Source organism: Ascaphus truei, chromosome 1 (genome assembly GCF_040206685.1).
Source record: "Ascaphus truei isolate aAscTru1 chromosome 1, aAscTru1.hap1, whole genome shotgun sequence".
Taxonomy (NCBI): domain Eukaryota; kingdom Metazoa; phylum Chordata; class Amphibia; order Anura; family Ascaphidae; genus Ascaphus; species Ascaphus truei.
The window spans coordinates 5,440,717-5,456,771 of record NC_134483.1 but is presented as its reverse complement, the minus strand read 5'-3'; the positions used below and the strand labels follow the sequence as shown (position 1 = coordinate 5,456,771).

The 16,055-nt window shown below is 46.9% G+C and overlaps 1 protein-coding gene across 2 annotated transcripts in view; it reads left to right on the top strand.

Moving 5' to 3' along the window:
* LOC142469066 (uncharacterized) overlaps positions 1-15,130 on the top strand; it is a 144,649-nt gene extending 129,519 nt beyond the window's left edge. For both annotated transcript variants that reach the window (XM_075576059.1, XM_075575976.1), the window contains exon 4: positions 12,992-15,130. In XM_075576059.1, coding sequence (XP_075432174.1) covers positions 12,992-14,013 — 1,022 coding nt within the window. In that variant the 3' untranslated portion in view covers positions 14,014-15,130. The remainder of the gene's footprint in view (positions 1-12,991) is intronic.
* Positions 15,131-16,055: the final 925 nt, after the last annotated feature.

Below are 16,055 nucleotides of genomic sequence, written 5' to 3'. Positions count from 1 at the left end.
GACAAATGCTTCCATACAGAACTATGTCGAGCGACGAGTGATGGGAAGCACAGGCATAATAAAGCTGGACAGGCCAATGGGAAGAGGGGGCAGGCCTGGAGGACTGCAAGGAGTCCTCCCTGATAGGAGGGAGGTGTTACAGCCCAGCTGAGTATAGTCATTGATTTGCATGGAACTGTGTGATGCTTGGGGGCGACGCTTCACTGCAGGAGCAGTGGTTAAAAGTGCTCTGTTAGGCGTGTGCTCTGTAAGCTGGGAATGCATGCACATAACGTCTGGGGCTGGCGTGCGTGTGTGCGTGGATTCAGTGACTGACGCGCGTATGCGCATGGGGTCAGAGACAGATGCACGTGTGCACATAGAGCACGGAGCTGGGGACACACGCAGAGGCTGCGGTTCAACAGGCACCTCTTCGGTTGGTGCAATCCTGTGATGGCGAGGAGCCAGAGTGCCAGTGGCAGACAACGGAGGTATGTGGGAATTGCGCTGCAGACGCTTGGACGCCTGAGTACCGACGGGAGGTGAGTAATGGTCGCGCTGACGGCGCTTAGACACCAGATTCCTTACAGGGTGCATGTGCCACTGAATAATTTGGGTTAATTGGGCCGCTCTATGATACGATATCAAGCAAGGTACCGCCATGCCTCCTCGAACTGTGGGTCTAATTAGAATACTCGATTTAATGCGTGGTGCTTTGTTACCCCAAACGAACTTCACCATGGAGGACTGTAAATGGATGATGTCATCCTTGTCCACTTGTATTGGGAGGGTCTGAAAAAGATACAAGATTCTGGGGAGCAGATTCATCTTAAGGCTTTGGATCCTGCCGATCCATGAGATTGCGTATCCCGACCAAGTCCTGAGATCTTCCTTCAGAGTCCTTATAAGTTTGGGGTAATTGGCTTTGTATAGAGCGTTATAATCTTTTTTTTTAACGTATATATTTTTATTTTTTCAAAAAACATAGTAACATATAAAGGGGGGAAGGGAGTGGGGGGTAGGGGGGTACAGAAAATAAAAGGGTTATGGGGTGGGGGGGGGGGAGTAGGGCAGTGGAGTAGCATCCATCACTGGCTTCATGCAAGAAGCAAACATTCTATGATACTTGTCACATCCTATGCTAGGTCTAGATCTACCTAACCTTTAGTAGTTATTACTGGTTTCCTTACTATTTTATGGTTCCTATTGGGTTCTTCCATATGTAGGTCTCCCAGGGGTCCCATATTGTCAGGAAGGAGTTGTGTCTGTCGTGTATTAGGCTTGTAAGTCTCTCCATCATCATTATGTAGTTTATTTTGTGCAGTACCTCATTGATCGTGGGTGGGTCGTTCTTTTTCCAATGTCTTGCTATTAGATTTTTGGCTGCGGAGAGGATCTGCGTTATCAAAAAGTCTATTTTTCTCTCAAGTCCGTCTGTCGGTTTTAGTAAGAGCACTGTTTCTATGTCCCATGTTAGCTCTACCCCTGTTGTTTCTTCTATTAGGCGTCTAACTCTTCCCCAGAATAGGATGATTTTGGTGCAGGTCCACCATATATGTTTAAATGTGCCTATTTGGCCGCAGTTGCGCCAGCACATTGGGGAGGTTAGTGGGAAAAAGGAATGGAGGCGGGCTGGTGTGTAATACCATCTGTGAAGGACTTTCAGGTTGGTTTCCCTGATTAGGGAGCATCGGGAAGCTTTAGCTGTCCTTTCGTGGATTTCTGCCCAGTCCTCTTCCTCCAGGGAGTTTCCTATGTCGTGTTCCCAGTCTAGAATGTTTTTGCTTGTTTGGTCGTCATATTGTTTTAAAAGTACCTGATAGAGTTGGGCAATCGTTCCTTTATTGTAGTGACCTCTTTGGTATAGGCTCTCAAAGTTGGTGAGTGGCCTATTCCAAGTGTCGCTTGGTTGGATTGAGGAAACATAGTGGGCCAGTTGTATGTATTGGAATATTTGTGTGGTTGGGATGTTATATTCCTCTCTTATTCCCATGAATGATTTAACTTTCCCTCCCTGTTGCATGTCTCCTAACCTAGAGAGCCCTTTCTCATCCCATTGCTTAAAAATGTTTGAGTTGTGAGCTGGTGTAAATTCGGGATTGGCTCCAATAGGTGTTAGGGGTGAGGGGATGGAGGAGATTTGCCTGTGTTTGCAGTTTTTATCCCAGATGTCTAGAGAGTGCAGTAAAACTGGGTGGGCTCTATAGGCTGTTTGTCTGTTCCCCTTTTTTACCCATAGAAGAGACGCTAACTCCTTTGTCCCTGCTTCCACTCTCTCTATATCCACCCACGGCTTTTTCCCTGGGGCTGCGGACCAATAGATTAGCGGACTTAGTCTAGCCGCTTCATAGTACTTTGTTAAGTCTGGTTGGCCTAGGCCTCCTCTTGCCTGGGAGAGAGCCATCAGTTTTTTCTTTATCCTAGGTTTTCTGCCGTTCCATATAAATTTGGTTATCTCTTTTTCCAAATCTCTTATTACGTAGGCTGGAACCGTAACGGGGAGCACTTGGAATAGATAAAGTATTCTAGGTAGTAGGTTCATTTTCACTGATATTATTTTACCCGTCCACGACATCTGGTATCTTGACCAAGATTCCAGGTCTTTTTTCAAGTTTTGGATAAGATTCGGGTAGTTTGCTCTGTACATTTCATCGTATGTTCTCGTTATATATATTCCTAGATATCTCATCTTGTCTGGCATCCATTTTATTGGGAATTTTTTCTTTAGTGCGCTTTCTAGTTCTGAAGGTATGTGCAGGCCTATAGCCTCTGATTTTGTGTTGTTCACTTTGAAGTTTGAGAGTGTGCCAAATTCGTCTAGTGTGTCAAATAGGTTTTTTAATGAAGTATCTGGGTTAGTCAGGGAGAGTAAAGTGTCGTCCGCAAATAGCGACACTTTATATATGTTGTTTCCTATTGGGACACCCTCTATCCCTTGGTTCTCTCGTATTCTTGAGGCTAATACCTCTATGCACAGAGCGAATAGCATTGGGGAGAGTGGACACCCTTGCCTGGTACCGTTTGAAACTGCGAATGGTTCTGATGTGTAGCCTGAGGTGCGAACTGTGGCTATTGGGTTGGAATATAGCGCCTTTATGCCTTTAATAAAGTTTCCATGTAGGCCCATCTCTCTGAACACCCGGAACATAAAGGGCCAGGCCACCCGGTCAAAAGCTTTCTCAGCATCTAACCCTAGAATCAGGGTAGGGCGTTGGTTTTTGTTACTGTTGTGGATAATGTTGATTACTCTTCTGATGTTATCAGAGGCCTGCCGTTCTGGGGTAAACCCCACTTGATCGGGGTGTACCAAAGAATTTAATACTCTGTTCAACCTGGTTGCTAAAATTTTGGCGAATAGTTTTATGTCTGTGTTTATCAGAGAGATGGGCCTATAACTGGAGCATAACGTCGGGTCCTTTCCTTCCTTTGGTATTACAATGATAGAGACCTTTAGGGACTCTTTTGGTGGTGCTTCTCCGTCTAGGATCTTATTGAACCAGCGGATCAGATATGGCTTCAACGTGTGTTCGAATTTCTTGTAATAGAAATTAGTAAACCCGTCTGGGCCCGGGGCTTTGGAGTTCTTGAGGGATTTAATGGCTGCTGTGACCTCCTCTGCTGTTATCGGGGTTCCTAGTTGGGCTGATTCTGACTCGTCTAGTTTGGATAGTTTTGTGCTTTTTATATATTCGTCTAACTTTGCTTCGAGTCTCTTATTAGCTTTGTCGGGGTTTGTCAAGTTGTATAAGTTACTATAGTACTGGACAAACTCTTTATTGATTTCAACCGGATTGAGTGTTAGGCTATCTTGTTTGGTTTTTATGCTGTATATATTGAGGTTTGCTGTTTTATTGCGGAGTTTTGCCGCCAATTGCCTGTCTGCCTTATTGCTTTTTTCATAAAAGATCTGGTTTGTCCACCTCATTGCTTTTTCAGTATCTTCAATCAGTATATTTTTAAGTTCCAATCTGTCCTTATCTATCGCTGCTCTAACTTTGTCCGTTGGGCTTTGTTGGTAGGTCTCCTCGTTTTCTCTAATACTATTGTTTAGTTTATTTATCTTTTTGTTTTTCTCCTTTTTCCTATGGGAGGCAATACTAATTATCTTGCCTCTGAGCGTAGCTTTATGCGCCGCCCATAGTGTACAGTCATTGATTTGCCCGTTGTCATTTATTGCGAAGTAGTCCTGTATAGCCTTTTCTATAGCTTTTTTAGTGTCCGGTAGTCTGAGCAGTATGTCGTTCATTCGCCATTGTGTGCCCGTCGGTCTTTGGTGTAGGTCTCTTATGGTTAGTGTAACTGGGGCGTGGTCTGACCATGTTATATTGTCTATTTCTGCCTTTATTATCCTCTCCGCCAGTTCACTAGATACAAATATGTAATCAATGCGGGTGTATTGTTTATGCGGGGGTGAGTAGAAGGTGAACCCTTTGGTTATGGGGTTCATTAGCCTCCATGCGTCGACCAGCCCACCCAGTCTTATGCTTTGTTTTAGAGCGATTGAGCTGTTCCGTCTCCAGTTTTGCTCTTTGCCCTTGTGTTTCGCCTGATCTTTATTGTAGTCTATAACGGTGTTAAGATCCCCTCCAATTATTAAGTAACCCTTCTTATATTGGCTTATCGTCTCGAAAGCCTCATTAATATAGCTCTCTTGATCTGTGTTGGGGGCATATAGGCTAACAAGTGTTAGTTCTGTCGCGCCTAATTTACCGGATACAATTAACAGTCGCCCGGTCTTGTCCCTCTTTATTTTTTCTACTACAAAGGGGATACTAGTTCTTATCAGGATGGCTACTCCCGCTTTTTTGTCTGTTGCTGGTGAGTGGTAAATGTGGTTATAATTTTTGTCTTTTAACCTAATCGTGTCTGCTCTGTTCAGGTGTGTTTCTTGAATCATGTGTATGTCGCTTTGTCTGTTTTTGAGGTCTCTGAACAATAGTCTCCTTTTCATGGGAGAGTTCAGTCCTCTGACATTCTGCGTTGTTATTTTTAGTAATTTAGCCATATGTTGGTTTAAAATTTCGTGCGCGAGTGTTTGCCGGAGGGAGCTTGTTGTTAGGGGGTGCCCTGTGGTGATTTTTCGGATTGCGGGACCTTATTCCAACTATTGTTTTGGTTGTGCCAAGTTGTGTGCATTTAGGTGTACTCCAGTGTGGATGAACTGGGGAGAACATTGGGGGGGAACAAAAATAACCTTGGGGTTTTTTAACGTGGGGTGGAGTGGTGCCCTCTGGTGCTTTGGGCCTTTGACTCTGCGTTTGGGGTGTCAGGGACATGCAGGGTCAAGAAAAAAGGGGGAAAGTGTGTGTGGGGTGCAATGTGGTACTTGCAGTCTGGAGAGTATGGTTTGTAGTCTGTAAACTGTAGTCAGCTCCTTTTGGAATTCCGACGGCTAGTCGTGTTGTTGATCAACCTTCTTTTCCGCTATGACTGACTGGAACTAAAACACAGATGTGGTGGGGGGAAATACAACAATCAAACTTCTGGGTCAAACATGTTACTGTAAACAGTTTTAAACACAGTAAATAGAACAAAAAAAAAAGAGCAGAAATTCCTTTCTCTCCCTTTTCCTTCAACTATCTGAGCTAGATCAAATCTATAGAGGCTTAATAATGGCTTAAACCTCGTGCTCTCAGTTATCTAGTTGTACTGTGTTTTTTCCCTTTTTCTTTTCTTTTTCCCTTCCCTTCTATAACACCTTTTTCCCTCCCTCCTCCCGCTCCCGTTAGTTCGTGTCTTTGTATTTGGAACAGCATACAGTTTCGGGGCTGGGGGTTACAGTTGAGGTAGGAATGTCTCTCTTGTACTCTCGTAGTTTTGTCGTGTTCTGGTTGTTAAGCCTCAGCTCTTGGGACTTGATGGGTTATCCTGGGTTAGTTGTCACCCTGGACCACCTTTCACACCTTGGTCGTGGAAAAGTTTTCCCTGTATCACTTCGTAGTTCTTCCGGGATCTCCAGTCCGAGCGCTGCGATGAATTCTGGGCCTTCCTCTGGGGTTCGTAGGGTGGCCTGTTTGCCTTTGTTGGTGGCTTGGAGACGGAAGGGGAAGCCCCATCTATACCTGACGTCTCTGCTTCTCAGATAGCCTGTGATTTTCTTGAGTTCTCGCCTTTTGGCCATGGTTATTGGCGAGAGGTCCGGGAAAATTTGCAGTTCCATGTCCTCAAAGGAGATTTTATCTAGGTTTCTGACTTTGGTATAGATTTCCTCTTTGGTAGAGAAGTAATGGAACCTTGTGATTACGTCTCTGGGCCCTCTGTTTTCAAATTCTCTCGGCCTGTAGATTCTATGGGCTCGGTCGAGTTCCAGCTTTGCTTCGGCGATTTCTGGGAGTATGCTCCTAAAAAGTCTGTTTAGGTATGGCTTGATTTCCTCGTTAAGGACTGTCTCCGGGATGTTGCGAATTCTAAGATTTGTTCCTTCGCGATCTGTTCTCTGCCTCTTCCTGGGCGTCTTGAAGGCGGGAGATCTGTTTCTTCATTTGGGTTATGTCCTCATCTGTCGCCGCTTGTCCTTCGGTAACTGTCTCCATGGCCTCCTCCAGTCCTGTCGTCCGCTCCTCTACCTCTACAATCTTGGTGTGTAGGCTCTTCATTGCGGTTTGTAACTCCTCGTGAAACGCCTGTTTAATTTCTTTAACCCAGGTTTTTAGTTCTTTCCTGATATCTGGGTGCCTATCTGCTTCTGACCCTGAGTCCGAGTCTGAGCGATCTTGGGCTTGTGCGGCTTTCTCTTTGCCAGTTGGTGTGGGCGCCACGTTCCTTCTGGAGAAGAACGTGGAAGATTCTGGCTTCCCTATCTTTTTAGGGGGGGCCATGCCGTCTGTGTTCAACTATGGGGTGTAGAGAACAATCAGGTCCGGGTCTTCCTTTTCTATATTGGTTGCTGGTTTATCTTGGATATGGGGAGCTGAGGGAGATTCTTGTCTGTTTTTCTAGGCTCGCAGCTATCTCACATATGCACCCCCACACTTGGGCATTCAGTTAGTCCATGGGACTAGTTGCTTGGTTCTCTGTTTCGCCTCCTTGGATGGAGGGGGGCAAGGGAAGGGGGGGGGGCGCGGGTGCGCATTCACTCCGCTCTTTGTTTGTTGTTCGTCTTTTCCTCTGTGCGAAGCTTGGGGGACTGACTTTCTCCTAGGTAGGTAGGTGGGTATGTATTGGGGTTGAGTCGGATTGGGGAGAGGGTTTGTTTGAATAGTTTTTACTAGGCTGTTTTCCACTTTTCAGCCTCTGAGTTTATTTGTGTGTGCTTGTACCTTTAATTCAGGTCAGCGGCGGCCATTTTGGATCCGGCTGGGACACTGCTGCGTTTCAGGCTGGAACGCATGGTTCCTCTCCCTCTCCACCTCCCCGGAGTTCCCCCTTCTCCTCTCTGCTCCCACTTTCTCTGCTACAACAGGGGTGGGGGGTAAGGGGTTAAGGGGTTAACGGCCGTCACCCCCGGCTTAGCGCCACTGCAGGAGGGCTCTGACTCCAAGGTGGTCGTTTCCCGCCTTCTCCTGGCAGCGAGGCCCCCCCTGATCCGTCCTGATCCGTGTCACCCCCGTGTACTTCTACCTCGGTGAGCCTCGGTCCTCGCCTCTTCGGCGCCGGTTTGTGTCTCTTCCTCCGCCACTCGGTGCTCCGCTTTAGCCTTTGGGTATGCTCTGGTTCAGGCACATGCGGCGGCCATCTTGTGCCCTCGGCTGGAGTGTTTAAGGGAGGCCCGCGCTTCCAGTATCTGCGGGTGTACTTGGGGTCCCGATTCTTCGTGAGCCTCCCGATCTGGGTGCCAGCGGGTGGTGGTTTAGCTTCAGGGGACGTTATGAGCCATCCCTGGGTGGTTTTGGCTGACTTTGGCTGGAGTTGTGTGATTTATTCTCTCTGCTTAGACGGAGCTAGCCTTCCCTGCGACTTGCTCACTCTGCATCCAAGCCACGCCCCCTCGAGCGTTATAATCTTTTGTGATGTTAACCCCTAGGTATTTTATGGAGGAGGCTTGCCATTTGAAGTTAAAATTTAGTTCCATTAGTTTTTCGGTGACCTTTGGCAGGTTTATATTTAGCGCTTCTGATTTCCTCTGATTGATCTTGAAACCCGAAATCTTATTAAATTCGCCCAGCAGACTGAAGACGTCCGGCAGGGAAGTAAGGGGCCTAGATAACATTCAGATAATATCATCTGCATACAGGGCCACCTTATGTGACTGCTCCTTGATTTGTATTCCTGTTATATCGGGGCTGTTACAGATATGTGCCGCTAAGGGCTCTATACATAATGCAAAGATAAGTGGGGACAGGGGACATCCCTGTCTGGTGCCACTTCTTATCGGGAATTCATCCGACGGGAAGCCCTGGTGTCTGACTCTTGCCCTCGGTTCCCTTTGAGGTAGGGCCAGTCAATGCGGTCAAAGGCCTTCTCAGCATCCAGACGCAATGCCATAGACGGAATGTGTTTCCTTTGTGCCAAATCAATTAAGTCTATGATCCGTCTAATGCTGTCTGCTGCCTGCCTCCCGCATATGAACCCTACTTGATCAGAGTGGACCAGCTTTGGCATAACTGTGTTTAGTCGGTTAGCCAACAATTTGGAGAAAATTTTAGTGTCCGAGTTGATAAGGGATATCGGACGGTAGCTTGTACAATCAGCTGGGTCCTTCCCGGGTTTGGGGATCACTGAAATAGACGCTTGGAGCATTGGGCCAGGTATAGGGGCACCTTCTAAAAATGAGTTAAACAGTTTCACCAGGTGAGGCACTAGGATTTTGTGGAATTTTTTGTAGTATAGATTAGAGAAGCCATCCGGACCTGGGGCTTTGGATGGCTTCAGTGATTTGATTACCTCTGTAATTTCCTCACCTGTAAAGTCTTCCTGTAGTGCGTCCCTTTCTTTCCTGCCCAATCTGGGTAGGTTTGCCCCCTTTAAGAATGTCTTCAGCTGCTTATGAGTGTTCTCACAATGGGAGACCTTTGTCCCATCGTAGAGGGTCTCATAATAGGTTTTGAATTCTTCAACAATTTGTTTGGAATCAGAAGTGAGGTCACCTGTTTTTGTTCGAATCGCCTGGATGTGAAAGTCACGATTAATGTTCTTAAGTTTATTGGCAAGTGGGGTATCTGGCTTGTTCGCTTTTTCATAGAATTTACGCCTGGACCAGGTCATCTCCTTCTCAGCTCGGGAGGACATCAGTAAATTTAGTTTCATTTTAGTATTCAGCCAGGCCTGAAGGGTCTGCGCTTGTTTGTTATTTTTATGGAGGGCAGATAGCACTGTCAATTCGGATTGTAGGGTCTTAATCTTACTTTCCCTTTCTTTTTTCCGCCTGCTCGCTATCCCTATGAGCTCACCACGTAAAGTCGCCTTATTGGCCTCCCATAGAGTGGACTGAGACGTCACGCTACCAACATTCTCATTAAAATATTCCCTGATTTTATCCCCTATTTGTATTTCAATCTCTGGGATTTTTATTAATAACTCATTGAGTTTCCATGTCGCTCCTGGTCTGTCTAACCTAAGGTCAGTGCACCGCAGCTCTACTGGTGCGTGATCCGACCATGAAATATCATGGATACCCGTGTGGGAGATCTGCGAAACCATTCTGTTGGACACAAAGAGGTAGTCTATCCTGCTGTAGCGGTCGTGTGGGTGTGAATAAAATGTGTATTCTTTTTTGCCTGGGTGCTGTTCACGCCATATGTCTACTAATCTGTTAGCTTTAAGGCCACGGGCCCAGGCTGCTCTGCTTAGTGGGTGTTTAGCGCCGCTTGGCGTGCATTTATCGGCCTGTGGTTCTAGTGTGAGGTTGAAGTCTCCTCCCAATATTATACCACCCTGCGCCACCCTGTGTAGAGTCGTAAAGAATTTATCTAGAAAGGTGTCGGCTCGTTCGTTAGGGGCATATACGTTTGCTAGGGTGAGCAATTGCCCTTGAATGGCACCTACTACTATTATGAACCGCCCATTTTTGTCTTTTTTGGTGAGTTTAATGTCTAGCGCAAGGCGGTTATGTACCAGGATCGCGACCCCTCTCTTCTTTTTGTTAGCTGCTGCTGACACCCATGTTCGGTATCTAACGTCAATGTGTTTTGGGGAGTTAGCCCTAGAGAAGTGCGTCTCCTGTAGTAGGATGATGTCGGGGTCGTGTCGTCTGTAGTCAGTCATAGCTATTCGTCTTTTATTGGGACTATTACGTTGTGTGAGATTACCGTGAAATCCCTACCTATTGGTGATGGCATGGTGTTGCCCTGCGAATGAGGCTGCCATGGTGACTGAAGTTCTCTGAGGCCTCTGGGTCCAGGGTGTTTCCTGTGCTCCTCTGATCTGTGCGTGGGAAACATAAAGGGGTACACACACTCGGAACACATAAAGAACAGTACAAGGACAAATAAAGCCTCTGGTGAGCCCCTGGGGTTGAGTTCCCAAGGTCACCTGAGTTGCCCCTACTGGGGGTCCGGCCTGGGCAAGTCCGCCTCTGATCTCTTCGAAGCGTTACTGACCCGCAGTTGCCGGCCCAGTGGGGTCTTGCATGGGTCTACTGGGGGCTGCCCCCCAGGCACCCATGTGGAGTCCCATGACAACGGTGGGTGCACAGCCGCCGCTCCCCCCTGCCCCCAATCTGCCAACATTATAAACGATTACAACAAACTTATGTAAAAATGTCCACTTAGTCTGTGAAAAAACTTAACTCAGCGCCTGTCATAATTGTGCTCGGTCCCCTAGATTATTACCCTCTCCAGCTGCTTGCCCCCTGTGTGAAGCCCTCCCTCCTGCCTCTTCCTTTGTTTACGTTATTTTCCCCTGTGGGTGGGCGCTCCCGAGTTATGCTGTGTCTGGGGGAGGTGTTGTGCTTGTGCTGGAAGTGCCGGGAACTGCTGGTGCCTAGCGAAGCCCTGGCATGCGTCTATGAAGGGTGTCTATGTGTCGGGCCTTCGCCGCCTCTTAATTCCCTCCACCCCCCCAAGGCGTCCCATGTGTCTCCCGCGCCTAGTAGCGCCGGGGCAGGCTGCGTGTGCTCCGCTCCCCTTTTTCCTCCTTTGTGGGGGGGGGAGGGTGCTCCCTGTTGCGCCATCGGCAGCGGGCCAGTTCTGCTGTGTACCGGTGGTTCACTTCCGGTTCCGGTCTGTCCCGTCCAAGATGGCCGCTTGTCTACATCTGGTGACGTCCATCCGGTTTCCGTCAGTCGGCTGCCGGATGTCTGCGGAGATGGACGTCTTCTTCCGTTGTCTTCCCGCGCTGGGCCCTTCTTCATCCGTTGAGGTGCCAGTCAGCCCGCGAAGACCAGGAGTGCTGCCATCTTCATGGGTGTGCGTTCCACGGCCCCCTTCCGGGTTGTCCTTTGCCACGCACCGATAGATTTCTAGGTAAGTATTTTGCCCTTTTTCCTTTTCGCAGGCTGCCGTGTTTTTCCGGTGATTTGGGTGGTACTTGTGAGGAGGTGAAGGGGCTTTTTAGTAAGCTTCTTTCAGAGGGGGAACCTCGTACCTCCGAGCGTTTTATTACGGTTTGTCTGCGCTGTTTCTACTGCAACTTGTGCCTCAACTTAGGCAACTGAACCAAACAAAGGGTCTCTCAGGCATAACTGTTCATTCCTTCTCTGAGTCACTCCCCTCCCGTGTTTTTTTGGAAGCGGTGACCCGGTGCCATTCTGTGTCAGGCTCTGGTTCTTGCCGGGGCCCTGGCGCCGAACCTTCTTTCAGCTCCAGTTTGCGGAGAAAGTCATCCCCCTCTTCCGGGTGTTTCATGGAGATGCCCTTCCCGCCTCTAATGACCATCAGGCCAAACGGGAATGTCCATCTATAACGTATGGCTCTGTCACGGAGGACCTTCGTGACTGGCTGGAGCTTCATGCGCCTGGCCAAGGTTATGGGGGACAAGTCCTGAAACAACTGGAGGGCGACCCCCTCAAACTGACAGGCTCCCTCCCCTCTTGATTTTTGGAAGGTCATCTCCCGGGTGCGGAAGAAGTGCATGCGGGCGATGACATCCCGCGGTTGGGCATTTGCCAGCGGTCTGCTCCTGAGGGCACGATGGCACCTATCCATCAATAGCTCCGCCGCGGGGATATCAGGTAGTAGTGTCACCATCCAGCGGGTGATAAAGTCCTCTACCTCTGCGATCTCTTCCGGGATGCCGCAAATGCGAACGTTGCAACGGCGATCCCTGTTCTCGGCATCCTCTTGCCGATCCGCCAGGTCCGAGATCTGTGCCTGCAGGTAGGACAAAGACTTTTCTGCCTTCTTGATGTGTGCGGAGGTGGACGCCATTTTATCTTCTAGGGCCCCTGTCCGTTCCCCGAGACCCTGTACTTCTTTTTTGAGTTCCTGGATCTCGGCCCTAAAGAGCGACTTCATCCCGTTGTAGAGGCGGTCGAAGTCACAGCGCCTCACGGGGAGATGCTCCGGGGCATCGTCCATATCTTCCTCGTGATTAGACCCTGAGCCCGCATCGGAGCCCGGCGCCATTTCTGGCTCGGCCTCTCTTGCCGCAGAGCGGCTGAGATATCTCCTTAAATCCCCCGTGTTTTTATTTTTGCTTGATTGCGGAGCCATCTCTACTAAATCTTTATTAAGTGTGGAGAACTTTTGGTTCGGAATTGCGATTTTTGGTGGTGGTATTTGCTTCAATTTAGCTGCGGGGGTGGGAGCACTCGGCTTAAGCAGCTAGTCTCCTCACCATCGCGCATGCGCCTCGGGAGACAGTACTCATAATTTGTGTTTTTTACTGTATTGATTATCTAAGTGTATATGTATCAATATTAATTCACTGTATGAGCTGCTAGAATCAAATTTTAGGTCTTTGGGAACCACCACAAAAGTGAATGGGGTCCTCTAGATATCCAATGGCCACAATGTTAAAGCCACGGGAATAGAGTAAAGAGACCGTTTTGTTAAGTAGTGATAAAGTAAATTCTTCAAAGCACAGTGTTTTTAGTAAACTTTAGCTTTAGCTTTTATTAGTAATTTGCTTTCAGTAATTTGATTTACAGGTTGAAAAATATTTGAATTTTCTCTTTTTTGTTTACTTCTCTTAGAAAACTGCCTGAATGATGAGCAGAACTGGAGTGGGAAACGGTTAAGTACTAAGAACAACCGCCTCAAACATCAGATTATTCACACAGGGGCGAAACCTTTCACATGTACAGAGTGTGGGAAAATGTTTTCTTGGAAGTGTAGCCTCATTCTACACCAGAGTGTTCATACAGGGAAAAAAAGTTTCACATGTACAGATTGTGGGAAAAGGTTTTCTCGGAAGGGCAGCCTCCAAGTGCATGAGAGAATTCACACAGGGGAGAAACCTTTCACATGTACAGAATGTCGGAAACAATTCCGTGATGTCAGCCACCTCCGTCAACACAATATGATTCACACAGGGGAGAAACCTTTTGTATGTACAGAGTGTGATAAAAGCTTTTCACAGAAGGGCAATCTCCTCAAACACCACAGGATTCACACAGGGGAGAAATATTTCACATGTACAGAGTGTGGGAAACAATTCAGTATTCAGGGCCACCTTCTCGAGCACAAGAGGATTCACACAGGGGGGAAAACTTTCACATGTACAGAGTGTGGGAAAAGCTTTCCATATAAGTACAGGCTCCTCGAACACCATATAATTCATACAGGGGAGAAAGCTTTCATATGTACAGAGTGTGGGATTAGGTTTTCTCGGAGGAGCAGCCTCCGCGACCATGAGAGGATTCACACAGGGGAGAAAACGTTCACATGTGCACAGTGTGGGAAACAACTCTATAAGTTGAGCTCCCTGCGCAAACATAAGATGATTCATACAGGGGAGAAACCTTTCACATGTACAGAGTGTGATAAAAGCTTTTTGTGGAAGCGCAGCCTCCTCGAACACCACAAGATTCATACAGGGGAGAAAGACTTCACATGTACAGAGTGTGATAAAAGCTTTTCGCAGAAGGGGCAGCTCCTCAAACACCAGAGGACTCATACAGGGGAGAAACCTTTCACATGTACAGAGTGTGGGAAAAGCTTTTCCCATAAGTGCAGCCTTCTCAGACACGACAGGATTCATACAGGTGAGAAATAGTTTGCTTGTTCAGAAAAGGGTTGAGCAATATACCAATAGCAATACTGTGGTAATAAAAATGGCCAGTAACCTAATACTTACCATTATTATTACCATAATATTCTAATCAGCTTGCTGCAGATAGCTGCTTGGGGAGCGGGTCTGGAAGAGAGAGGAATGTGGGTGGGTCTGGCAGAGAGTGAGGAGGGGCCAGGTCTTACATAGAGAAGATTCGGGGTGGGTCTTTCAGAGAGAGGAGGGAAGCGGTTCTGGAAGCTCCATGACTGTCACATGTTGCAGCTTCAAGGAATCCTCCTGTTTGTAACATCACCCCTTTCTCCCCTCCCACATGCCTCTCAACCCCTTCCTTTCCTCTATGACTAAATCCAAAGAGGGAGTTGGAAATAATGCACAGCACTCGGGTCCTAAATTAAAGTCAGGAAGGAGATAGACCAAAGCGTATGCTAATACAATTCCTGATTATACAAATATGTGGAACTTATAATGCAGTCAGCAAGAAAGGCAGAACCTCTACATAACCCGCACAAATAAGATTCTTCAAATACAGCACGGGGACAATGAGAAAAAGATGCAAAGTTGTGAAATGGAGACATGATATTCAGAAAATAAGTTTGAAATTCTTCATATGGTACCTTGTTAAAAGGATGGTTCTGGAAATCAGGAACTCTTTGTGGTGGAGGCCAAATCATTCCCTGCATGTAAAGAATTAGTTGCAGGACCTTCCACCAGATCAATCCGAAAATCAAAGATGAACTATCCTAATTAAGGGTCCGTTGAAAGTCTAAATAAGAACCAGCTTTTTCATACATAAAGACTTTCCTTCCATCTTTTTTAAAAGGAATTAAAAGTTTTGCAAAATGTAGTATGTAGTAATTATCATCCATTGCTAAATTATAAAAGTATGAATGGGGTAGTGACTCTTTACTGTTATTAATGCAACTGAATCAGCCTATCACCTTATTACTCCTCCCCTAATGTTAACATTTCTCATAGTGTATGCTAAGATTGTTTTTCATAGGTGTACGGGAGGTATCTTTCCATACATATACCTGGCAGGTATGGAACAACATCATGATCTCTCACTGCCGACCTATATGTTTAAAATCTTTTGATTCTACTGGTTATTGTGTTTACGTTGTTTGCCCTGCTATTGCCGAGTGTGAGGATAAAAGGAAGTATGTGTATTAATATAAATAACACAAAGCCCAGCACACACTGTCTATAGATAATAGAACAAATGAAAAGGGATAATGCCAAGAAGAAATTAAATGACATTTAATATGTAACACAAACCACCAGTATAAGAACCACATCCACTACATCAAAAATTAATAACATGCAATAATAAAACAGGCAAAAACAGAGGGTATAATGGAGGGGGGAGAGGGCAGTGAATAAGGTACAAATACAATAGGGTCAAGACAACACATAGGTGGGTACAAACAATGGGGAAGCAGCAAGGGGGCAACGTTTCAGGGAAAACCCCTTCATCAGGCCCGTTCCCCCTCTCTCCAATGGAACAGAGTGGTACTTCCCTGTCCCCCAGAACCACAATAAAAACGTCAAGTCCCACAAAGAGACTGAATAAACCCCCACACAAACAGTTCAATAGGGTTTTAGTTAACAACCAAAATGGTGAGTGTATAGCAAAGTCAGAAGGAGCACGATAAATGATGTGAGGCAAAAATGCAAACCACAGGCAGTCTAGTGAATCTCAGCAATCCTGCTCCTGTCAGAAGCTGGGGGCGTCTGTGTGAAGCTGTGTCTGCCACGATGGTATTAAAGGGGAGATGACATCATCCATCAGCGTCGCGGGTGCAATCCCGACATGGAAATCAGCTGCGGGCTGAAAAAAAAAAAAAAACAGAGAACTGCGCATGCGCAGTAGGCTGGAGAGACGCAACACAGTGTTGTAGTGTCTGTATAGAGCTCCCAATGAGTAGTAGATCTCCTTCAAGTCCAGGACTGCATATGTAAAGGAGTGTCAGAGTGATGTCAACACTGAAGGCAGGCTGCAAGGGGCAGGTCACACAGACAGCACC